Source organism: Brachyhypopomus gauderio, chromosome 16 (genome assembly GCF_052324685.1).
Source record: "Brachyhypopomus gauderio isolate BG-103 chromosome 16, BGAUD_0.2, whole genome shotgun sequence".
NCBI lineage: Eukaryota > Metazoa > Chordata > Actinopteri > Gymnotiformes > Hypopomidae > Brachyhypopomus > Brachyhypopomus gauderio.
Window position 1 is genome coordinate 10,954,842 of NC_135226.1, and position 25,548 is coordinate 10,980,389.

At 41.1% G+C, this 25,548-nt stretch overlaps 1 protein-coding gene across 3 annotated transcripts in view; it reads right to left on the bottom strand.

Annotated features, from left to right (window-relative positions):
• LOC143477188 (leucine-rich repeat and fibronectin type III domain-containing protein 1-like protein) overlaps positions 1-25,548 on the bottom strand; it is a 107,464-nt gene that overhangs the window by 36,293 nt on the left and 45,623 nt on the right. For all 3 annotated transcript variants that reach the window (XM_076975711.1, XM_076975709.1, XM_076975710.1), the window contains exon 3: positions 11,837-13,234. In XM_076975711.1, the coding sequence (XP_076831826.1) occupies positions 11,837-13,215 (1,379 nt within the window). In that variant the 5' untranslated portion in view covers positions 13,216-13,234. The remainder of the gene's footprint in view (positions 1-11,836; positions 13,235-25,548) is intronic.

Consider the following 25,548-nt stretch of genomic DNA (forward strand, 5'->3'; position numbering starts at 1 on the left):
TCTCCCTGTAAAGACGTCACCAATAATTTGTATTTTTCCTATAAATCGGCTTTCAAATCCATTTTTCGTACTTGTGCTTGAAAAAAACCTCAGCGGTGAAATAAAAAATCAACCAATCGGAATATTTCACACCGTTGTTTCTAGGTAAAAGAGAGAAAGGCCCTTTTACATTGAGAGCTTTTATTATAGATTGGCAGTTTTATCAACCAATCATATTATCGAATTAGAATCGTGGGGGCGTGCTTCAATGGTCTCTCATTTTTATTTGAAACAAATCCAAATTGTTGCCAATCTGTAGCTGTTGTGTTTTTCTTTGAAACCAGCTCACTTGACTCACAACTAACACATCATCATTGTGGCTTTTTCCCCTCTGTATGATCTTAGTGAAAACTTGTTTTTAATTTATTTTTTTTATTTATTATTAATATTTAAGTTGTTCTCTGCACTACGTTATGTAAAATAGTTTTTAAATATTTTTTGTGCAACACCTTTATATTTATTGCTTGTTATATGGTAATATTTAAGTCATTTGCTTTTTATTTGTTTCTATAATAGTGACACAATCAACCCGATGATTGATGATACAGGGGGCACCAACCAAAATCTCGCCTAGGGCACCACATTGGTCAGGGCCTGCTCTGAGGGTAAGGGATATTGTTAGGGTTAGGGTAAGGATAATGGCTAGGGTGAGTGTCAGGGTTATGTAAAAGCAAACCACTTGGACAACACCCTCCACTGTCACAGTGAGAGCACACACTCTAACATGACACCCAATTTCAAGGTCACTCATCTTGCTAAACATTACTTGTACAATTCTTTCACAGAATGGTCATCTTGCTGGTCTGTTTTCTGCTTTGCTTCCCATTTTTATATATATATATATATATATATATATATATATATATATATATATATATATATATATATATATATATATATATTTTTATATGAGAATCATCAGCATATCCATTTCTGGAACCACCATGTTATTTTTTTCCTCATGGTTTCCACCTCACAGCAGCATGTTTTACTTAATTCTGACATTATTCCTCTTCATCTCATTCAAGTGCATTGACTCCATATCATAGTGAACCACTTTAATTGGAAAAGTACTTTTTCTTTCCTTATCAGCAAAAAATGTAACCTTTTTCCATCAGCACTTGTGCTGATTTTAATTGGAAATTGGATAGAATCAGGTAGAGGTGCCTGGAGGACAGAGTGACTGGAGAGTGATAATAACACAAGGAGTATAGCTGATGAGAGTACAGCCAACGAGAGTACAACTGATGAGAATATAGCCGAAGAGCATACACCCAAAGAGAGTACAGCTGATGAGGGTATAGCCGATCAGACTACAGCTGATGAGACTATAGTCAATGAGAGACAAATTGATGAGACTACAGCCAATGAGAGTACAGCCGATGAGAGTACAGCTGATGAGACTATAGTCAATGTGAGTACAGCTGATGAGAGTACAGTTGATGAGACTACAGCTGATTAGAGTACAGCTGATGAGAATACAGCTGATGAGACTACAGCTGATGAGAGTCATCTCCCAATACACACTGCATAACCAGCAGGCATTGCTGGAAATAGACACATCCTTGCAATTAAAACCGCACATCTTTAAGCAGTTCTTCTTGAGCTGTGGCATTTGCCAGCCTCTTTCCAGCCATCTCCCTCTGTGCTGAAGCTCGACATGCTTTCACATGGGTTCAGTTTAACTGCCCAGCAGCCCAGAGAAGCTGTTCTGCACAATACCTGTTATACATCAAGTGTTTTGCGTTTTTATTTGGTTGTGTTCAGTCCTCTCGTTCATTCAGTTTGCGCAGTTATACAAAGAAACCATCATGTTTTACTGTCATTATTGGAAAACGTAGCTAAACACGAGATGTCAAATGGTGACAGGTGGTACATGATTAAAAGAATCTAATGGCCTTCTGGATCTAGACTAACACTAGACCAGTGAGCTCTGAGGAAACCAGGAGAGACTTTTGAGCACCAGTGAATCATTCCTTTTACAGCAGCTGAGGAAGCAGAAGAAAAATCACAGGCCAAGGTGCTAAAGAATGAGCTGCTGTGTGAAGAACAAAAAGGATAGATAGAGCAGCACATCCATATATATCTCTCCACACTCCCATTCTGGGGATCAATAGATTTGATAATCGAGGTGAAATATGGCCATGTGAGAGATTACTTCAGATCTGCCTGGTTGCATTGTGAGCACAGGGAGATTAAACAGCTTCACTAGGAGATGTGGCACATTTAGAAAATGGATTTACTGGAGTGAAGCACAACCCTAGTCATAGACATCATAGCTAAAATGTTGTAGATTTCATTGCTAGTGTCCAGCTCAAGGAAATGAGTACACTTCTTTTTATGTATGAGACTTTGATTGAACATGTAGGAAGGATCATGAGATGTAATGTGATTTATAACTTTATGAAATGTAGATTACAGATGAATAGACTTCAGTCAGAATATCTTTGGAAATATACTAATCTACAGGAATCAATGTCATTACCTAGTATTTCAATTAAAACAGGTTCACTTAAACAGGAGTTAAACTCACCAAGAAACACAAATAACCATAGATAAATAGACATATAATTTAACAACAACGAGAACAAGATCTATCTGCTGAGTTAGTGCTCATTTAAGTACTCAACAAACAGGTGAGTCTTCATTCTACGTTTGAATTCAGCAAGAGATTCCGCAGTCCGAGCAGCTAATGGAAGCTTGTTCCACTATCTTGAAGCCAGAAAAGAGAATAGTCTGGTGTTTTGTTTTCCATGAGACTTTAAGCATAGAATTTTGAGTCAAGCCATACTTGAGAGGAGTGCTTGCTGTACTTTGACCATGGATCATGTACGCAGGGGCTAGTCCATTTTCGGCTTTGTAGGAAAGCATCAAGGTTTTATATCTGATGCGTGCCCCTATGGAAAGCCAGTGAAGAGAACGTAGCAGAGGAGTCGCATGTGAGAACTTTGATTGAAGACCAGTTGTGCTGCAGCATTCTGAATTAGTTGTGGAAGTCTGATGACCCGTACAGGAGGACCCACAAGTAGGGAGTTGCAGTAGTGCAGCTTTGAGATAACCAGAGACTGCACAAGCACCTGGGTAGCTTCCTGTGAAAGGAAGGGTCGTATTCTCCGTATGTTGCAGTGGAGAAATCTGCAGGATCTGGTCAGCTTTGAAATATATGTTGAGAAGGACAACTGGTTGTCCAACATTCACCCAGGCTTTGGGCAGTTTCCAATAGAGTTTCCAATAGGGTGTTCTCAAAGGGTGTGTGGGTTTGGGGTTCCTGGAATGTACAGAAGATCAGTTTTACTAGGGTTGAGCTTCAAGTGGTGAGCAGTGATTTTTGCTCTTAAAAATAGTAATTTAATGTGTGTGAACATACTATGTCAGTATGTAAAAAATTCTGATTGATTAAGCAAAAAGAAAATCCTCTCACAACTGAGGACATATGGATCTTATACCTTATTTTTGCAAATATTTAGTTTGGAAAGGTTTATGCATCTTGTTGCATACCTCATTGAACTCTTCTCAAGCCCTTTGTGAGTTTAAAGGGGCATGTTGGAGCCACAAAGACCCTCGCATGCAGGACCAGGACTCAGAAACACTACCCTGGACACTTTCATGCTTTACTTCCAGGACAAAGAAAAATAAGTAAAAATAAAGGTATTAACATAAAAGTCCTTTTTAAATGTGGTCTTAACCTAAAATGAGTAAGCAAAGAAGTCTGCTTATATTGCAAAGTATAAAGCATAGGCTTTATCTGTGGTGGGATATATCTGAGGGGGGATACCTTACTGGGACCTCAATCATTATCATTACTGATGTCTTTAAAAAAAACAGCATGCTCTGAAGGTCAATGTCCTATCTACTATTTTCATAATATTGATTCCAAGTACTTTTGCTTTGCTGGATTAGCTCTTAAAAAAACTGTTGTCAGAGCTCAGCAGTCTTTTTTTATCAGTTAAACTATAACTCGTCACTTTAATTAATCTGCAGTCACACTAAGAATGGGGGAGGAGAGGTTGGTTGATTTCCCATAATTAAAAATTGATCTAGGATGTTACAGAAATGATAGAAATGAACTCTAGAAAGAAATAAAAAGTGCAACAAATTGAAATGCAAACGGATGATTTTGGCAGCCTAAGCTTTACAAATCTGTAATGTTCTATAAAGCCACTCAGTGGCAAGACCATTCTTGTGGTTGTAAGTTCTTCACAACTTTTCACAGGAGCATTAATTAGCTAGTTATCTTTATTGTATTAGGCCAGTCTTTGGATAAGGTGTATAATCCAATTAGGTTTCTGGTAGAAGACTCTGACCCAACACCAAGGAAACAATACTACAAAGTGATAAGCAAGTGATTAGCAATCTGTAATTATGCAAGACTGCATGCATCTCATAGGATGCATTGGTATTAGCAAGATGCGATTTGGTTTAGTGATTATCTTGATAATGTGTTCTTTAATCTGCTTTGATAACTAATTGTAGTCATACAGAACAGCAAGGCATCTTAATGGCAACAATGCTTGCTTGCTTGCAACAATGCCTTGATGCCACTATCTGAAGAAGCTGACAGAGCAATAGGCATGCAGAAAGCTACTGATGTATCACCCAGTAGTCATGCTTGGCCTCCCAGTTCCCACATTAGCCGACTGATGACCAGGCCTGACTGGACCTCTCTGTCGCTCACAAGCTCCTTGAAGGAAACCTGCATTTCTCCACACGCTAACTGAAACAAACCAGCATTTCTGCACATGCCCACTTAAGAAAACCTGCATTTCTGCACATGCTCACTAAAGAAAACCTCCATTTCTGCTAAACCTACTTATGACCTACCAGCCGTATTTGCCAGTTTGCTGGTAATTTCCAGCATGATGTTGCTCCTTTGCAAAGAAAGATAATGTGGAACATACAGAAAATCTGGAATGGAATTTGACACCTTGTCTTTCCATAACTGGATCCAAAGATGAATAGTTTCCTTACTCGCGGGATACATATCAGCAGGAAGATGTAATAAGGATATAGGAATTTTTTTGCATCAATATACTCTGTGTATTTACCTCTTTTTTCTTAAATGCCACAATGTGTTTCAGAAATAATCCAATGAACATGCCTCAGATCTAATCACAGTAACTCAGTGATTTAAGATTACAGATTAGTTGGGGTTGGATTTCAATGCTAAACAAGCACTCAGTGATTTAGATCTCTTGTTAAAGTCCTGCAGATGCCAATCTCTGTGGTTTTCTATTTCACAGCATCAAACATCTGTGTTTGTGCTGCTGCTAGAGAGCATAATGTTAGCATGCCATGTACCAGCCCAGAGAGGGGTGCTTTTTATAGCACCACAGACATGTGCAGTATAGTCAAAGTGGAATTTTGGACAATGAAATTGCAAATACCAGAGAAAGCTGTACTCAGTGACTACTTTAACACAGCAGTCTATTAAGATGTGATTGTTAGTTGTTTGGGCCTTATTTTGTTACATGCACAGGACCTCTGAAACTGCTACAGCATTTCAGGTTCAATGACAGCCTCCTGAATAAATATGAATAAATATCCTTTTTGATGGTAACCAACACAGCGTGCTACTGTACACAAGGGGAGCAAGAGACATGCATGTTGTACAAACCATCTGTCTCCATTTGAATAATGAGTATACCAACTAGTTCATCTTCATGTATTACAGCTGGAATTGTCTAATGTCAAGATATGTAATCCGCTTTATATTGGACAAACAAAGAGACGATTTGCTGATTAGTTTGTTGAACACCTTCAGATCATCAGGATTAAGGATTTGTCATGTCTAGTGGCAAAGTATCTAAATACCAATGGACATTGTATTAAAGACACATCTGTTTGTATAGCCAGTTGTTGCTATAGCAGCTACATATAAACTGGCACTGGCACTATAGTAGCACTATAAACTTTTAGAGCTACTGCCAAAATTTTACTTTTTCACAGTGTATGCAAAGAAATTAAATACAGTATGAAAAAGAAATCTGGTAGTAGAAAGATCTCAGAAATGGAAATCTTTGCTTGTGATGATGAGAAAGTAGAATGATAATGTATAGTGCTAGACTCTCATGAGCAGGTGAGTAATACTATCTGGGAAATCTGTAAAGTCTGTTCTAAAAAAGATCCATAAAAACAAAGATATATAGCTACACTGTAAAAAACAGAACTTAAAATTGCTCGCCTTACTATGATTTTTAGTTTAGCTTAGCCAAAAATAATTAATTGCACCATAAACTATAACAAAGTAATTGGATCGACTTACTTTATTGAGTTTCTTGTTAAAAGTTGATGTGACCTTACAACCTGCATTGTCAAAATATACAAATTGTAGTTGAACCCTAGTTAAGGCCAGGCCAACTCCTCTGTGCATGCTCAATTTGACTCCTTAGTTGAGGGGTGGAGTTTGCGATTTCTGCCAGAATTTGACTCCGGACATCTTGAAATGGATTTCACCTGCGGCAAGCAGCGACCTACGCTACTCTGAACTGAATATTAACGTCCAAATGAGTTTTGTCATTTGTCATATATGTTAGCTATTCTTAGTATTGAATTTAGAGATTTATGTACATGTGAAATACATAACTGTCAAGTTTTGTATTTAAAAATATGAGACATTTCCCGTATCTGACGTCATCGCCTAATTTGCATAATCGATTATTTGCATATAGCTGCAATAGAGGCTGTAGGAGAGACAAAAACAACTTTGGAGTGGCAAAAAGTGAAAAAAAAAACACCCCAAATATGTTTTGAACTACAAATGTGACTAAACCCACTAATTTTCAATTGTTGTTTTTTTTTAAGCATTCATGTGCCGCGCCAAACAGAATTCTGTCACTAGCCTCGCGAGAACTGCCACCTGCAGTAAAAATTGAAAACTGAAAATACGGGAAAAATACGGGAAAATAAAAATACGGGATGACGCCGGGACAGAGCGGTAAAATACGGGACTTTCCCGGCCAAAACGGGACACTTGACAGGTATGGAAATATACATTATCTGAACAAGATATTGTAGCGTCGGGCCAAAAGGGGGGTGTCAGAGGGTGACGTCATTACCCATGAGCCCTTGCGGCTCCGGCCCTGTTATGCGTATTATGTGGTGTTTATGTCTGTATAGTGTTATTAATGATCATTAATTGTGTTATTAGTGTATTATTAATGTACATGCGCATTATCTGAATTCCCCCTCCATGTATGTGTAACGTTGCCATCTTCATGACCTCCCCCTGTGTTTCATGTGCAAGGCCAAGCTATTTGAGGCCTTGAGTTTTATCTGATTGTGCCTGTGAGTGCCAATTTTCTTGCGAGGTGGGAATAAAACCTCTGTTCTTGATAAGAATGGACTTGTCTGCGGCTTCTTTCTCCCACGCCAAGCCACAATATAATAAGTTGGCACAACTTTAAAAAATTTGAAACTCTTTGGTATGTAAAACTTACATTTTGAGGTTCATATACATGGGTAAGATAAATTATCTGAACAAGATATAGTAAGTTAGCATAACTTGAATCATTTGGAATTATTTGTAGGCAATACTTAAAATCTGAAGTTTATATACCTGTGAAAAATAATTAATTGGAACAAGAAATAATAAGTTGGCTCAACTGTGAGTGAATTTCTTAAAAACTTAAGAGTTTGAGTTGGGATCAAAACTCAAAAATCGAGTGCAGTAAGTTGCCTTGATATTTTGAGTTTTCAGGAGTTATTTTTGAGTTTGTCAGGAGTTAGAACATGATGAGGAAGCCTCAGCGCAAGAAAATAACAAGCAAACTATCTGGTTTTGTGAAGACTTATTGTAACGATCTAGAATCAGATGGTGGACACAATTGCTGCAAAGAACCACATTTATTCAAATCAGAGGCGGACCTAAATCCTATAACCTCGACCCTTCCAACACGGACGTTACGAGATCGGCGCGGCATAATCACACATACAAAAACAACCAAATCACAAAGTCTAATAGAACTGACAACCAAGACATACGAAAAACATTGCAATACTTAACTAAGTACATACACACAGCAGAAACAACCAAATAGTACAAGCAAGACCAAGACACATTACAAACAGATCAAAAGGATGGTTACATATAACAACGTAAGAAACTCACAAACAACCTAAACGAATCAAAGACGACAGAACTAACCCGAACCTCAACAGACCGTGACACCTCAGTACAAGACTGATCACCGAAACCCTAGAATAACACGGAGGTAGGAGACCGCGACAAAGAACATTGACAACGTATACCAACCTACAAACATAGACCCACAAGGAACACATGAACTCAACCAGACTATATACAAACTAATCAAACCAAATAATTGCAAACAGCTGATAAGGATAACATTGGGCAGGGATAAACAAAAAGGGCGTGACGAATCGAAACAAAATCAACGAAAGGGAACAGAGGGAGGGAACAAGGCAAGATACGCACAAAGGGGCGAAGTTAAACGTTACACTTATGCTAACCAAACAAACAAATAAAAGATACCTAGTGGTGTCATTGTCCTTATACTACTGTGTTATTTAGGAAGATCCTGTAACAAACACCACTGAACCATTAACTCATTGTGTCTATATAAACAGTACGTTCTCAGAAGATGTTTGAACTGATAACCTCAATGATTAATGGCAATGCAGAACTAAATGCTGAGAGATGGTATACACATGCATTAGTGCCTGAAACAGAAGCGCTTGTGGGCTTCCACATAGTATCGGGAGTGCTGAAGTTCTGCAGAGTATGAATGGGAATCAAATGTAAACCTTGGGTTGTTCTAGGACAACTTGTTCTGTGATTTTTTTCAGCTCTGCTCCGATCTACATTTCACAAGCAATTATGACAGGCCTCCTGAAATCAAAGATGTATTTGAACTCAGACCTCTGTGCAAAAACAGTGTCTTTCATTCTCCATGGAAGATAAACTGTTTCAATGCTGTACCATTCAGAGGGAAACTTTCCTACCTTCAGTACATCAAAGGAAAGCCAGTACTATATGGCATCAAACTGTGGTTTCTCTGTGGCAGAAGAAAAAAAAAACAATGGCCCTCAGTGGCAACTCATCTGTGTCAATGCCTGCAAAGCCCAAACCATGGGATATTTTTGATAACTTCCTCACAACTTACAATCTGCTGCAGGTGCTAGCAGAAAAAAATATATATGTAGCTGGAATGGCTATTGCGTCTCAATTTGCTTGCCTACCACTGATGAATGACAAAGAGATGAAAAGAGAAAGATGGAACCATGATGAGCAGATGTGGAAAGATGGTGTAAACCAAGTGGTTTAATAACCATACTTTGGTCATGCTTTCAAACTGTATTGGAGTTGGAAATTAGATAAAAAGAAATGATCCTTTGTAAAATAAAGCATCCTGAAGGATGGTGTAGATAAACTGAATCATCTGATAAAGCTGCTGTGAAATTGAGTACTTGAGTTAGTGACATGGTCCCATGATCAGCAGTAACCTGCAGTAACCATGGCGGAAGTGCCCTTGACCAAAGCACCTAACCCCAACCTGCTCCCTGGGAGCTGCTGCAGGTGGGGTGAATACTTGCTGCTCTGGGTATGCGTGTTTATTCTGGGCATGTTGTGTACTCTCTGGATGGGTTAAATGCAGAGAAGCATTCCCTAGGGGTATTAATAAAAGGTTTTTCTTCTCTCTGAGTACAGAAGAGACAGAGAACACCAAGGCATTCCACAACAACAAACACTGGAGCCTCTGCACTTCGAATTGAATATATGTAGGCCTACTGCTTCAGCAAAAGTAAAGTTTACTGTTATATGATCACTAAATTAGTGATCAGTTAGTGAAAGATTGTTCTCTTTGGTTAACAGTTAAATGTGTTTTTATCATGCCAGATAATCACTTGAAGAACACTTCATGCATTCTAGTTTATGGTCCAGATTTTATTTTTTAAAAAGTAAAAAAAACATACAGCCAAACCAAAACAAAGGACATGGAAGGGCATTGCCAAGACAACCACTACGCCCAGGAGGAAATGCATAGTGGCTGCAGTGGCCATTAATGTATATATGCAATTGGTAAAGTATATATGTGCAATTGGTAAAGTAATATGAAAGATAATTTCATTTTCAGAAAGTCAACTGTGCTGTAACATCCATAATGTAGTTCTGGCTCTGTCTATGGATGAGTATGGATATTACATGGTCAAAACACATAAAACATATCAAAAGAGACCCCACCATGCTCTGTAGCTGGAGACTGGGCCTGATCTATGTCTGGCAGAGCTGCCTACTGATTTCTCAGAGCTGTGGGAAAACATTGCTAGGATCAGATCAGTCAGTAACCTAGTCAAAATGTTTAAATCAAATTGTTCTAATCCAGAGTGACCTTGATGTATTCTGCATTAAAAAGGTACTTCCCCTTTATTCTGAACTCATGAAAACACAGTATATTTGACCATGTATTTCCTGGGGCACCTTGCTGAAATATCAATTTAGTAAATAGGAAGAAAATGTTTTAAGCATTTTGTCTATACTAAGCAAGGTACCAGTGTGTATTTCAGCTAAATAGTCAGAGTGCAGCTAAACACACATGTGCAAGCAGCACTCTGACAAAGAGCTGGACATTTTGGTTTGGTAGACCCAGTTTCTCTGGTTTGCTAGATGTGTCCACAACATCCTATCCAATTAAACTATATGGAGGCAAATGAGAAAACTGAAGAAGTACATAACTTCTATACACTGGCCAGGAAAAACGAGTTTCAGTTGTGACCTTTTCTCCTGAGGTCACCTTGAATTTTCAAAATCAAAAGTAGTACCCGTCAGCCTAATCACACTCGCATAAAGAAACAGATACTGTCTCTATTATTGTTCACTTCGTTTACTCCTGTCATGGTACAGTGCCCCCCTGCTGGCCACATCCATCTGCAGCGGCAGTATTTCATGTTGTTGCATTGTGTTTGTCCCTCAGGTGGGTTGAGCCTATTAGGATAACTTACACCTGAGGGTCATTTGTCTGTCTACATCTTGTCTTTGTACCAGTTGACTGCTGGTTATTGTATCCTTCATTTGGATTAAGTCACAGGTTTTCAGTTGGTGCATGTTATTTATTAAAAATTCTAGTGTTAAATCCCCCCAAGACCGCCGTGATCACTTCCTTTTTATTTCTTTTTATCTCACCCATCACAACTGCCAAAAGCCCATGAAAGAGAAAATGATATTTCTTATCTCATCATGACAAAAGCATCCCACTTAAGTTTTTTGCTGAAATCTGAATTGTGGACTAAAGTGGGCAAATAGTGATGATTTGTGTGAAAATGATAAAAGTCCAACCTAGTCAATGCTATGTAGTTGTCACGTTATGGCCCCAGACCCATCCCTTTTGGGCGTGTCTACATGTAGTTTAGTCTGGTCATGTCCTTATATGTACTTCCGTGGGTGTCTGTGTGTATGTGTTATTGCACCTCATTTGTGTCACCTGCTACTTGAGTTACGTGTTACACTTGTGCCTCATTGTGCTTCATGTATATAAACCCGTGTCTTGATGTTAGTCTTTGTCAGTTGTTATCGTCCATGATTGTGTATGTGTGCACTGACGTTTGAGTGTTACACGTTGTGATAATGATATCTCACTATCGCTCATCACAGAAGCATTGTGGTCTCAGCAACCTGCCTTCTCATTGACATTACAGCAATATGCTTATGTTGCTTAAAAAGAGACAACTCTTTATTGTCTTACAAACTATATATATATTCAATTGTCTCATGTCCAATGAAAATGTACAGAAGTCACACTTGTGAAGATATTGCCTGGTCAGTTATTATTTATATCCTTACCTGTAAACCAATGTGTCATCTGATGTGCTGTTGTACTGGATTTGATACATCCTGATTCCAGGGAAATGTTGTTGTGATGGCCACCTTATGAGAGCCGAGTTAGCAGTGAGCTCAGCAAGCACTGCTTTCTTCTCCTGAGCCTTTGTGTCATTGCTGGAGGGTGAGGTGGACTTTGCTGATGTGAGAATATCAGATGGTCCTGAATCAGCCTCCCGGAATCGGTTTGTGCTATTGGCCAGGTGAGGAAGTGGGCTGACCACTAGTTCTACAGTACCTGTAGATTCGCCAGCAGCATTAGAGGCAATGCAAGTGAACACACCTGTGTCTTTCAAAGAGGTTATGTTGATCTCTAGGCTGCCATTGCTGAAGGCAAGAGTACGGGAAGTATTGGAGATTAAACGCCCTTCAGGAGAGATCCAGTGGACATCTGGGTCTGGGTCACCATTGGCTTTGCATTTCAAGCTGGCAGGCTGACCCTCCATAGCAACGGTTTTGGAGGACCTTCTTGTAATCACTGGTGGCTCACAGATAAACTCTTCCTCTGGGATTGTCCAGAAGTATTTAGCAGTAAGATCAGGAGGTGAGGCACAGGTCTCCAGGTCATCCTCTCTTGTAAGTCTCCTCAGCCACAGCAGCTCACAGTTGCAGTGGAGTGGGTTTCCTCCAAAGCTAAGAACAAGTGAGGATAAAGGAGAGCCCTTAGATTTAGCATAAACTGGTATCCTAAGAAACAAAGGATCTGGGGGAATTTTTTTCAGTTTATTGGATGTCATATCAAGACGAGCTAGCTTGTGCAAGTTGGAAAAAACTCCTAAGGGGACATGTTCTATAAGATTGTGGTCCATATTGAGGGTGTTCACATTGTTAAGTCTCCCAATAGTATCCCAGGGAATGTCCACCAGGTTATTGTAAGAGAGGTCCAGGTCTTCCAGGGTTCCCAGGAAATCATCAAATGCATGTGGGGAGATGATATGGAGCTGGTTGTTGGCTAAAATAAGGTGCCTGAGGTTGGTGAGTCCACGGAAGTGGTCGTCCGTAACCACACTGAGGCGGTTGCTATCTAGATGGAGTGCCCGCAGCCGTTTGAGGTCTGCGAAGGTGTAAGGCATGATCTGGCTTATGGTGTTGCGTGACAATGTCAGGTGCAAGAGGCTTGTCATATTGGCAAAGTCCCTCCTCCTCACAGCTGTGATGAAGTTCTCAGTAAGACGAAGTTCGACTGTGCGCCGGTCAATAACTGTGGGCACGAAGAGAAGGCCTGTCTTGGCACAAAGGATGGCGAGTGATGGTGACAGGTTTTGGCACATACAACGCTTAGGGCAGAGCTGTCCTGAGGCAGAGACGGCCAACAGCAGCAAAGAGAAGATCAGCCTCTCCATCCCTCAGAACTCAGGGTAACTGCAACACAAGAACAAATGTTACTGTGAGACAATACAGTGAAAACTTAAAAGTGTCTACATGTTAAAAGGTACTACAATATTATTATTATTTTCTCTTTCTTCTTCTTCTTCTTCATCTTCTTCTTATTATCATTACTACTATTATCCCTGACTATGTGCATGTTTTAAAAAATGAAATCAGGCTTTTTCAGGGTTATCTACACATAACAGTGTCACGGGCTGCCGGCCCCACCCACACAGAGGCAGGCCTATGCACACACAATCTCACAATCTTTCACACTCACCCACTTATTGACATCAGGCACACCTGTCTGTTATTTAAGCGTGCAGGTCCCTATCTTCTCTGCTACACATTATAATACAGCACCTACGAGACGTTCCCTGTGTAAAGACTGTGTTTCTCGAGGTCAACTTGGCACATTGTTCATGCCTGACGGCTCCTCTGTGCTCATCTGCCTCACTAGCTGCAATGACAGCCCTTTACTTTGCATTTGTTTGTCTTCATGGATAATAAAGACATTAAACAAAACCCCTCATCTTCTGTGCCCTTTATGCCGATATCACAGAATGTGCAGTCCCAAGGTGCCAGGGTAGAGGTCCCTGAATAGGGAGTACTACTGGTGCATCAGTTGGCTATACTGCACCAGCAGCACGGTGGAGTTGGTTAGCTCCGCTCTGTGATCGAGAGCCTCGCTCACTGCATCCAGAGTCTCCCTGTAAGAGGCAGAGCAGCTAAGACTGAGCCCAAGTCTTCCGGAGCACCTGATCTAGGGAGGTGTGCTATTGCTCCCCCTGAGCCCTATGGGGGACATCCTGAGGCCTGTGAGTGCCTGTGCTTTGGGTTTTAGCCCCGTGTGCCCTATCGAGTAAAGGTGGCGATTTAAATTTTATTTAAAGGTAAATTTCTTGTCTCATGGGGAGAGTGAGAGCCTGGAGCACTGCCCTAGTGTCCGGTTCCTCGCCACTGCTGGCCAACTACCCAGAGTTTGTGCGGGAGCTCAAGGCTGTCTTTATTCATACTCGCTAGGGGAGGATATGAGCACCAGGGCTCATGACCAGCAGCAGATTTCACCATCAAGTTCCAGATCCATCAAGTGCGCTCTGGAATGAGCCAGCTCCAGTGGACGTCTTTGATGGGGGACTTCGAGAGGACCTTCCCTCCCTTGAGAATCAGATTCCCTCCTCTTAGTTCCCTTCCAGCAGTGCCAGTGAGTGCCCCGGTTGAGAGGATGCAGTTGGCCAATGCTGGAGTACATAGACAGCTATGTAAGAAGCCAATTGTTGCATTTGCTGGCAGAAATCACACACTATGGCTGTTCCCTCTCACTTTCAGCCATTGTCAAGTTTGGCATAGAAGGCAATCTCTTGGACTGGAGCTTTGCTGAGTGAGTTGGAGTGAGGATGCTCCCTTTGACAACTCCACTCTGTGTGTAGGACCTAGATTGTGGACAAGTGAGAACAGGCTACATTTACCATGTCACTCCCTGTCTTCATTTTGTCTATCACACACACCAAATATCTCATTTTACATACTGCAGACCCTTGGTCAGAATATTATGTTAGGACTCTAGTGGTTATGTGCACATAATCCCCACATTTGCTTGAGAGCTAACACTAGCACAAGGTAGTCTGCCTCATGTGTGTCCTGAGCTATGCCCCTCCACTAGTGTGGAGGTCCCAGAGGCACATTGTGATATTCCCATCCCTGAGCAGTACTTGGACCTTGCCAAGGTGTTTAACCTCCACGAAGGCCATGCAGTTTCCCCCTCACTGCTTAGGATTGTGCTATTTGCTTGCAAGAAGGTGCCGTGCCACTTCTTAGGTTTGTTGTAAGAAGAGAAGAGCATTATGGGCTGTTACATCAAGGAGGCACTGACTCTGGGCTATATATGCCGCTCCTCCTTGCCAGACTCAGTCTTTTTTGTTAAGACAAAAGACTGTGAGTTGAGGCAATGCATGAATTATTGAGGACTGCCTAACCATTGCCTTTGGTCACGGCAGCACTTGAGCTTCTTTGAGGGGTTTGATATTTCACTAAATTAGATCTATGCAGCACCTACAGCCTGACTTGTGTCCATAAGGGGAGCAAGTGGAAAACTACAGTACCTCATTTCAGGTATTAACGAGTTCCTGAGATTTGAGGCTGCAAATCCGCATCCCCACTGTCCTCCAGAACACCGCACCGCTTACATTTTCTGGGCACACACAGCCTTAGGAACATGGTATCCCAGATTACATGAACTAGAAATATTAAATTACAACCTAGGCAGCATGGTGGTGTAGTCACCGCACAGCAAGGCAGTATGGGTTTGATTCTTGGTCTGGGCTGCTCTATGTGGAGTTAGCATGTTCTCCCTGTGCCTGTGTGAGTTTTCTCCTGGTACTCTGGTTTCTTCCCACAGTCCAAAGACATGCATGGATGTATGGATGGACTAAATTATAACTTATTGCAGGCAAGCACTAAAGAAAAAGTAAAAGTTGTAGGTCTTTCCCCGTGGTGGAGAAATTGCTCACAACAATCCAAATGACTCATACTGTATGAAGAAAAAAAAAAGTTACTGTCCCTTGCAGGATCACTCAGACAGAACACTTTACTCTTCGCAGCGTCATCCCATGTTGACTAGCCCGGGGAACCCAAAGCGTTTCCGGTAGCTGAGTGCACTGCCAGGCATTTATAATCTTCAGCTGTTGGTAGTTTCTGATAGGGCAATGGTTTGATGGACAGTCTCATAACACAATCACAATTGAGTAAACTGCCATCTAAGCATGGCCAAAGTTTACGCTGCCCAGAACCAGCCTGGACTCTCAGGGTCAACACACCCACACACACACACACACACACACACACACACACACACACACACACACACACACACACACATTACATGCTGTCATACATTCATACATTATTAACCTTGGGTTACACTAGGATCATTTGTTTAGAAATGTACATTTAAAAACACAAAATGGCTTCTAAATAGCTTTATATTAAATGTTTTTGAATTTTCAGGAATAATATGCAGAAATGGATGTTCTTGTCACAGTACAGCTCATGACCCCTCCCTTTGGGCATCTATGTATGGTCTTCATCTATTTTATGCCTATATGTATTTCCTTTGGGTGTGGTTCTGTGTGTGTTCATCTGTCACGCGTGTAACTTGTCTTGTTTTCGTTATGTGTTACTCTTTTTTGTTATCGTATTTAATATGTTGATGATGTGCTTGTTGCTCATCTTTGCTAACACTAGAAGCGCCATGCCTCATTTACATAGTTATACCTAAAAGCACCGATGACTACTAGCACCGTGTTGTTTTCACCTACTTAAAGTGGGCCTCCGTGGTCAAAAGGCAACTGAGTCTTTACATAAGGAAGCTGGTACTGACACATTATCAACACTAGATGTAGTTTTGCACAAAAGGCAGAACAAGCCACTGAACCAAAATATTCATAATGATAACATTTGCATGTAACGTCAATATGTTAACAAATTAATGTGACTAAATAACCTTTTATAATCAGTGCCTCAGGGTTGCCAATTCCCCCCCGGCTCAACAATTTACATAGTTTTGTTTCTTAGTTAGTGTAATAGTTTGCTTGGTTAGTGTAATAGTTTGCTTATACATTTGTGTGTTATTCTGTTGGCATATATGTCACTAGATAATCATGTCCGTACGGTACACGACTGACCCACTGGTCCGCACCCCCTGCTTTGAAGCATTAGCATCTTTTTGTACATAACTGCGGTGTTGCAGTAATGCGGTTATCGTCACAGCCCTACTATAATGTTTTATGTTAGAGAAAGAACAAAAATCACAAATAGGCTAATGCCAATATAAATTAAAAATATATAATTTTAAAGGCTATGCACATGAAAATACCTCAATTTGTAACAAAATTTGTGGTGGGCCGTTAACGGCGGTCGTTAATTTGATACTCTTATCGGGCGATATAAAAATTATCGCCGTTAATCTATTCTTAAAGTTGGGTTGGGAACTGGGTCAAAATGGGTAAACAAACTAGGATGACTTTCAACTTGATAATTTAGCTCGGCTGTATTCCTAACCAAATTGCACAGTAGGGGCGAGAACGAGTTTTCAAACCTGTGAATTACAAATCGTACGTGTTTTTACATGGATGCAGCCACGAAGTCGCCAGGTTTGCTTCATGGAAAATTCATTTTTAGGAACGTAAAGTGTTACCGGAGCGGAGCTCGGAGCGGTCGTTTTCTGCATGGTCCTAGCGCTATTTAAATATTTCTTTTTAACCGTTAAAACTACAGAAAATTATGTCCGTGAGGTTAAATGTACTAAATGTTGGCTTACATTTCAAATATCATGTTTAGCTGAATAAACATGTTATTTAATGTACAGTATGTAGGCTTACAAATTCATGTTTAACTGAATAAACCGTTGAACACGAGTAGCCTACATTTTATTGAGCATGTTTTTTTTTTCTTCAAGTATCAAAGTAGAACAGCTTCCTCAAGCAGTCATTGATGCATTTTGGAAACAGGAGATGAGCCCCTGGTCTAATGCACCCTTTGTATTAAGAAACCCTATCTCAAAAACTGACTTTTAGTCATTACTTGGGTAGCACGCATATGAGCCATTTTAATATAGATTAATCTAGATTAATCTAGATTAATTTCACAATTTCAGTGAGATTAATCTAGATAAAAAAAATTAATCTATGCCCACCCCTAAACAAAATGCAAAATTATGAATATGAATTCATGAATATGGTTGCCTCTCTCCTCTCTATAATGTTCACTTTTTTCTCTCGTCATAAAAAAAAGTACTCGGATCTACACAATTCGCGTAGGTCACCCTTTTCAACTTCAAAACGGTGAATTTCACCAATAGGTGAGATTTACATGTCTGTTTAAATCCCATAGTGTTTCGCAAACAGGTTTGGTGGCAAACCAGCTGGGTATTTAGGTGACTGGCACGTGTGCGAACAAACATAAGGTCACGTCATATCACTGCTAGCAACATATACATAAATCTAATTTAAGGAATTTTAGGAGAAAGGCCTGCACTTAAAACAAATTAAAAAATGTCTAGGTTGGAATGCGCAGTTGGAAGGGTGTTTGAAAATTTAATACCTTGTCAGATGAAGTTTATTACTTTTTAATACTTTTTAATGGCCTTAATTTTGGCCAACTGAATTTACTACCTTTTAATACTTTTTACAACCCCACCGACACCCTGATTTATTGCAGCCAGTTTTAGGAGGTTGTAGAACACCACTACAGGCCAACTATGCGTGCCTCCCTTCTCTCTTTAGAGCTCAACTCAAGTTCCCTTTATGTATTGAATTGTGAACTCAAGAATAAACCTCCGCACTATGCAACCGTTCAAACGTTGAAACCGAGGTGTCACGCAAACTTCATGTTTTGCTGTTCAATCTCCCAAACCGAGTTTTCAAGCAAACAGTGTTGCTGTTCAAACGCCCAAGCAGTGTTTTCACTCAAATTGTGTAGCTGCCCCAACTACGCAGTGAGCTCGAGTCATACCTGTGGACTAATTTATAGCTCTCATTGCTGGTGTGTCAACAACACATAAAAACAGCCATACATAATGTAATGCATTTACATAAAAAGTGTTAGCTAACAGCTAGCCCTGGCAATGAGGGATCCCACCTGTGACATATTTCCTTTGAGATATTGACTTGATAAGTAGATTACCATTCACAGATTTCCTGCAAACTACTGTAGTGGAGACAACCAACCATTTCTTCACTATCACCCCAGAAAGGACCCTGTTCCCCAGAGTGTGAGAAACTGACTCATCCAAATCCCTTTGATTATATGTAAAGGTAAACATTGGCTATTCAACCATCACTAGGCTCCAAGGAATGCACATTCTCAATGCCTTTCATCTCCCAAAGCTTCGAATTCTGACCTTATCTGATCTCCTGAGCTTGGGAGAAAGGCCATCTAAGAGTTCTGGTCAGAAATAACCTTCCTTTGAAGGACACAGGGCTCACAACTCAGGAAGGACCTACACTCATAAAACTCTAAATTCCAGGCTTATCTGATTCCCCAAGGCTTAGACCCAATTTACAACACATTGGAAGTCCTTTGTTAAAATCCAGAACTGAAGATGCAAATATTTCAGAGATCTTTGTAACTGCAAATCTGAACTATACACTGAATTGGAGCCCAGCCTGCTGGAACCATCTCAGCAAACTCAATCTAAAGACACCATGTGCCTCTGAAATTTGAACATTATGTGACCTGTGGTGGATATAAAGACACAACTTATGATCTTTCATGTACTCAGTATTAAGTGATTTTATCAGAATACCTGTTATTGTATAATCACCCCATATTGATGCATATCCATGACTTCCTGTGTGTTTCAGTAGTTAGATATACATGTTCTTGTAGTTTTGAACTGTATTGTGAATGCATGCATGCGTATATATATTCCTGTGTGTCCTGTTGTTCTAGACATACATGCTCATTAATTCTGTACGTTAGAGTCATAGAGATCTGAGTTTGCTGGACTCAAGTCAAACACCGCAACCAACAGAGTCAGCTGCAGTGATGCCAAAAGATGGCAACTAAGTTTGAACTGAGTCCAACTACTAAGAAGATTCTTCTTATAATATAATATATTTTAAGACTTTGGATAGCCAAACACTTTGGGGACAAATTCCATTTTTTTTTCTTTACACACACACTCAGTTTGAACTTTGTGATTAATTTTGTTTTGAAAACTATTGATCTTTTATTTATTTAAACTAAAACTTAAATGACACACGAATTTTTGTGTCACCTGCTGGCAGAAAAGAGAATCACAGTCTAGAAATGTAGGCGATGACATCAATATTACAGAGATATGAGCGAAATCAATTTAAACTAGCCTGTACAGGGTTTCTTTTAACAATGTAATAGTTTATTAAAAGGACAATTCTGGGTTCTCGAGGATGGTTCTGAAATTGGATCCAGTGCAAAGATATAATTTTTTTTTTTTTTTTAATAATAAACAAAAAATTTTATTATTTTTTAAACAAAGATTTAGAGAAGAAGTAACTTAGTGAAAGACTTGGTGAAATTTTCTGCAATATCCAGTGTGACCTGTGTTTTATAAACCAAGAAAAAATAATGTGTACACTGCTTCTGAAACACCTTTTAGATTAATGTCAAAAAAGTAAAATGTGTGAGAAAGATTTTAACATATCTGAAGGGAAATGGGGTATGAATAACTATCATATGTTGACAGCTCTCTCAGGTCTTCTCATACACACCTTAATATTACCTCTCTTTGCTGTCACAGATAATGGCAATGCAAACACACACACAGAAAACAAGAATACATCTGACTGCCTTAATGACTTAAAAGACCCACATGGCACATGAATTAAACTGTCATGCAAAAGCAAAGAGAATGCCACCCCCTGAATCAGGGCTGTCAGGCACTATTTCAGTGAGGTGAAATTTTCCTGTACTTCTAATGTGCTTACAGATGTACATATGTGGTCATGCCACAGTATCTGAAACACTCCTGCTCATCAAAATAATTCATAACACCATTTCCGAGTCTCAAGTGCTTAGTTTTACATCTTAATCTAGGACGCAGGGTGTTCTACATGGGACTGGTCATACACTGTTTAGTACACCTTTTGTTTGTCCAGTAGGCAATTGAATGAAGACAGAGTGCCATACTGATGTATTTTCTCCTCATAAATTCCCATAAATGGCTTTGCAAACCTGCATATAAGGGTATATAAAGTGTGCAGTGCTTTATAGAACATTTTGGCAAACAGAGTAGGAAATGAGAACCTGTTACGAAATGTAAAATTCCGTTGCAATCAACCTTGACATTCCAATGGTAGCATAGACGGGTTGCTGCACAATAACAGCAAAACCATGAAGGGTTTAAGACACTAGAAGCTGTGAAGTGTAATTGGCGAGTCACATTCATTCATAACCTCAAGCAAGGGTTTTGAGTATTGTACTACCTATCACTTTGCTTCCTCTTTTACCACCAAATGCAAAGGGAATAGACTGATATTATAGTTCAGCAAACAGGGATGCTAGGTCTTTTTAGCCCTTGAAAATTGTCACTGAAAGAGATCTCTGATGTAATGTTTAAAAGGATGGTCTGTATCCAAACCCAAAGCCAAATCAAAAAGGTCTTTTATGTCATGTAAGTGCCTTTGTAACCTGTCCTAACCCAATTATACATCACTGAAATACCACAAATGAATGAATGAATGTACATTTATACATAATTAACATAAATGAACAAAAAAGAAAAACATAATTTACATTCTGATTGATCTTTGGTTGTATCCGTACCACTTAATCCTGCCAATCGGGGTCATGGGTGGTGGTGGTGGTGGTGGTGGGGGGGGGAGGGGGGGGGTTGAAAATCATGTCAGAGCTTCCTGATAGACCATTGTCTCTCAATAGTTATCACAAAGAGACATTTTACCAGTCATTCATGATTCTCATAAGTAAATAATGCATAGGACAATTGATTAAATTATTTGAGGTTTGACACATGACAAAATATTCTGATGAGACTGGAAATGCATGTCAAATGCTGGAAGGAGATGGAGCTGTTCATCACACTTCCTCCTCACAGTCTTAACAGGAAGTGAAGGCGACCCAGGGGTTCCCAGAGGTTATTTACTGAAAGCAGTCTTCTGAGCTTCATGGCTATGCTCAAAGAAAATTCCCTGACCCTGGAGCCCTGGCCAGGCACAATGGAGACAGATTACCAACAGCAGGCCCAAGGCCCCTGGGGAGACTGTGTCAAATTGATCTGAGATTCCTTTCTTGCCAGGCCACGGTGTAATAAAATAAAGTGGTAACCTTGGACTTTCCGTGACAGTCACAGTTTTTTGAGAATGATAATGAATTTAAGATCAGCGATGGTAACACTGTTTGGTAAACTGTACCATGTGATATCTAAGTCAGTCTTATATACTGAATAATATTATGTACTGCCATGAAACGTTAGGCATCAGTTGGGGAGCTGATGTCATATCTGCCTGTCAATCACTGTACAATCCAATTATAAAGCAAAGGTCACAGTGTCCATTATTTAAAAATCCTAAATAAGGGCTATTGTGACAGAGCCCAGTGGAACCTATTTAAAGATACATTGTTTGAGTCAGCCTGAGTCGGTCTGAGTCAAACAGGCCAGGATAAAAACCAGAGGAGCACACACATGCTTATTACAGGAAACTCTTCAGTCTTCAGCAGTCATCCATCTTGGGTGAATTATTCTTATTAGCTCATGTTGCTATGTAAATATAAAAAGAGGACTAAATCAACGATGTGCTTGATATATATATATATATATAAGCACACATTATAAAAATTAATATAATGTGTTTGTCACGGTGAGGCGGCCCCTTACCGGCCGCCTCTGTCCACAGCGGCTGTTGTTGTTGTTGTTGTTTGGTGACGTCATGTGCGTCCCTCAGGTGGGCGGAGCCTGTGATCCGTCTCACCTGAGGGTCGTTTGTTTACCTATATATGTCTTGTCTTTGTACCAGTTGACCGCTGGTCATTATATCCTTAATTTGGAGATAGTGCACGGGTTTTAGGTTTGCACACTTTCTATTAAACCATCCTTTTTCCCTGAGACGTGGCGTGATCGCTTCCTTTTTGTTGCTCACCCCCGCCCGTCACAGAATGACCAGCCACCCTTTGGAAGCCGCCGAGTCTCTTTTTCTTTCTCCTTCGTTCGTGGTCATGTCTCGTGGTAAGTGTTTGTCTACGTGGTGTTTTGTTTGAAGAGCTTCGCCGTGCTTTTGTGTTTTGTGTGTGTGTGTGTATGTGTGTAGCACGGCGAGGACCAGGGTGTCTGCCTGGGAAAACTCTCGTGTGTGTGTGATAAGTGTGTACGGGTGACGGACGTGTGGACCAGTGTGCGTGCTCGTTATGTTCAATGTTGAATGTTTTATGTGTGATGCGGTTGCCGCTCGTCACTATCGCCTCGCTCCCCGTGTGTCGTGTGTTTAATGTGGGGAGCGACTGCGACTCTGAGCGGCGCGCATCACTGTGTGTTTGTATAAGCAGAGCGCGCATGTGATGGGTCCCGTCTGTCTGTTTGTACACCGTTTTTTGTTTGTCTAGTATTTGCGTGTGTGTTTTGTCCTAGCGTGTTGTCAACTGTTACATGTAATTCCACGCATGCTCCTCCCCTTAAATGTGTGTTTGGGGGGGGACCGGCTGTGGTCCCGTGCCACTGGGTATGGCACGGAGGGCGTCTGAGGCGCGTTTGTGTTTTGTTTGGGTGTGTGTGTGTGTGTGTGTGTGTGTGTGTGTGTGTGTGTGTGTGTATGTGTGTGTTTTCTGTGCAGGTGCTTCCCCTTGGCGGTGTTGTGGTGTTCCTGGACCTTGTGGGGGTCTCCACCTGGCAGGAGCCCCCTTGTGTTGTGGGGTGACCGGAGCCTGGTCAGGAAGAGCCCCTCCCTAGAGGGCTGGGGCCCCCAGATGTTTGGGGACCATGGGGCTCCGGTCTGAGAAGCTCCTACTGGAGATGGAGATCCTCCCTCCTGCCCGGGGTGACCAGGAGGCCCTTGGGGCTGCTTTAGCCTGCGTCGGGGGTGCTCTGGGCCTCGGTCTCTGGCGCTCCTGGGTTGGGTGGAGGAGTCCACCGTGCGATGAGGGGCCCCGGGAGGGGTTGGCTCCCCAGGAGGCTGGGGTGACCCCTAGCCAAGGGCCGGGGTCAGCTCTGGGAGGAGGTAGGTCCAGGAGGAGAAGTAGCCACGCCTCGGGGAGGTAACCTGCACCCACACACACACTAAGGACGACAAAGGAGTCGTAGCTCCTCGTCCGCACACCCTTGGGGCTCTCTGGCTAAATGCCGGTTAGGGCGTGAGGGCCCTGTGACCGACTGGGGCGTGGTTTTGTGTTGTTAACGGCCCGGTCGGTCCAGGGTCCCGCCCGGGGAGGCGAGCTGTGTAATGTGTGTTTTTGTGTTTCAGCTCTCGGACTCAGGAGGTGTCCATGCCTGTCCCTGCCTTCCTGCCCCTTCGTGTTTTGTGTGCAGCCGCTGTGTGCCACACACCCAGTGGAGGGGAGTGCGGCTTGGTGGGGGGGTCTGTCACGGTGAGGCGGCCCCCTACCGGCCGCCTCCATCCACAGCGGCTGTTGTTGTTGTTGTTTGGTGACGTCATGTGCGTCCCTCAGGTGGGCAGAGCCCAAGATCCGTCTCACCTGAGGGTCGTTTGTTTGCCTATATATGTCTTGTCTTTGTACCAGTTGACCGCTGGTCATTATATCCTTAATTTGGAGATAGTGCACGGGTTTTAGGTTTGCACACTTTCTATTAAACCATCCTTTTTCCCTGAGACTTGGCGTGATCGCTTCCTTTTTGTTGCTCACCCCCGCCCGTCACAGTGTTATATTATAACTCTTATAATTATATATATATATATATATATATATATAATTTTGAGAGCTTGGGAAGATATAAGATATAAAAGATCTACATGAAGATATGATGATGATTAATTGTTCTACATGACCACTCATGTGCTTATGTGGACCCAACTGAAATCTTTAAGCCCAAGTGTAAACTAAAGCTCTGGCAGTAGAAACTCTCTAACACTTACTCAGCCTTTCACCAGCGCGCACACATTCATTACTGTCTATTTGTGAAAGCGCACTAGATGGTTTTATACTGCATATTTAAGAGCAGATACATTGGAGTCAAAAGTATTTATTTATTCAGCATTTTACATTAAGGAACTAAACTGGCTATCAAGTGATGCTAGTTAACAGCAAATGACATGTTTCTTACCAGGAAGTTATGCTAAGGTGAACCATGCTCATACCAGATGATTCCTGGTTATTGGAATATTCTATTGTGAATGTCACAGGTGTTTATGTTAGTGCACCTTTTTATCATTATATCCCTGTTCTTCTTGAGACTGCTGTTGTTTCCATTTGGGGCTCACGTTCCTCGCAAGTTGCAATTATGAGCATACTGGACATGTTCCATTTTGTTGAATGAAAACAGGCTGTTCCTATTCTATTGTGTTCTAACTGTTACATGCTGTGTGTGTGTGTGTGTGTGTGTGTGTGTGTGTGTGTGTGTGTGTGTGTGTGTGTGTGTGTGTGTTTGTGTGTGTGTGTGTGTGTGTGTGTGTGTTTGGGGATCTGTTTCTTTTTGGTTTGTCCTTAGGTTTGCTGGACAGCTTGTTGCCCTTCCCAGGCATTTGGTTTCTATTGGCCAGATCTGAAGGTTAAAAGAGACCTTTGTCTGGGGGTCGAGGAGGTGCACTTTACCAGTGGATTCCTACCGGCACAGAACAAACTTGGTTGTTCTACTTTTCCCTCTT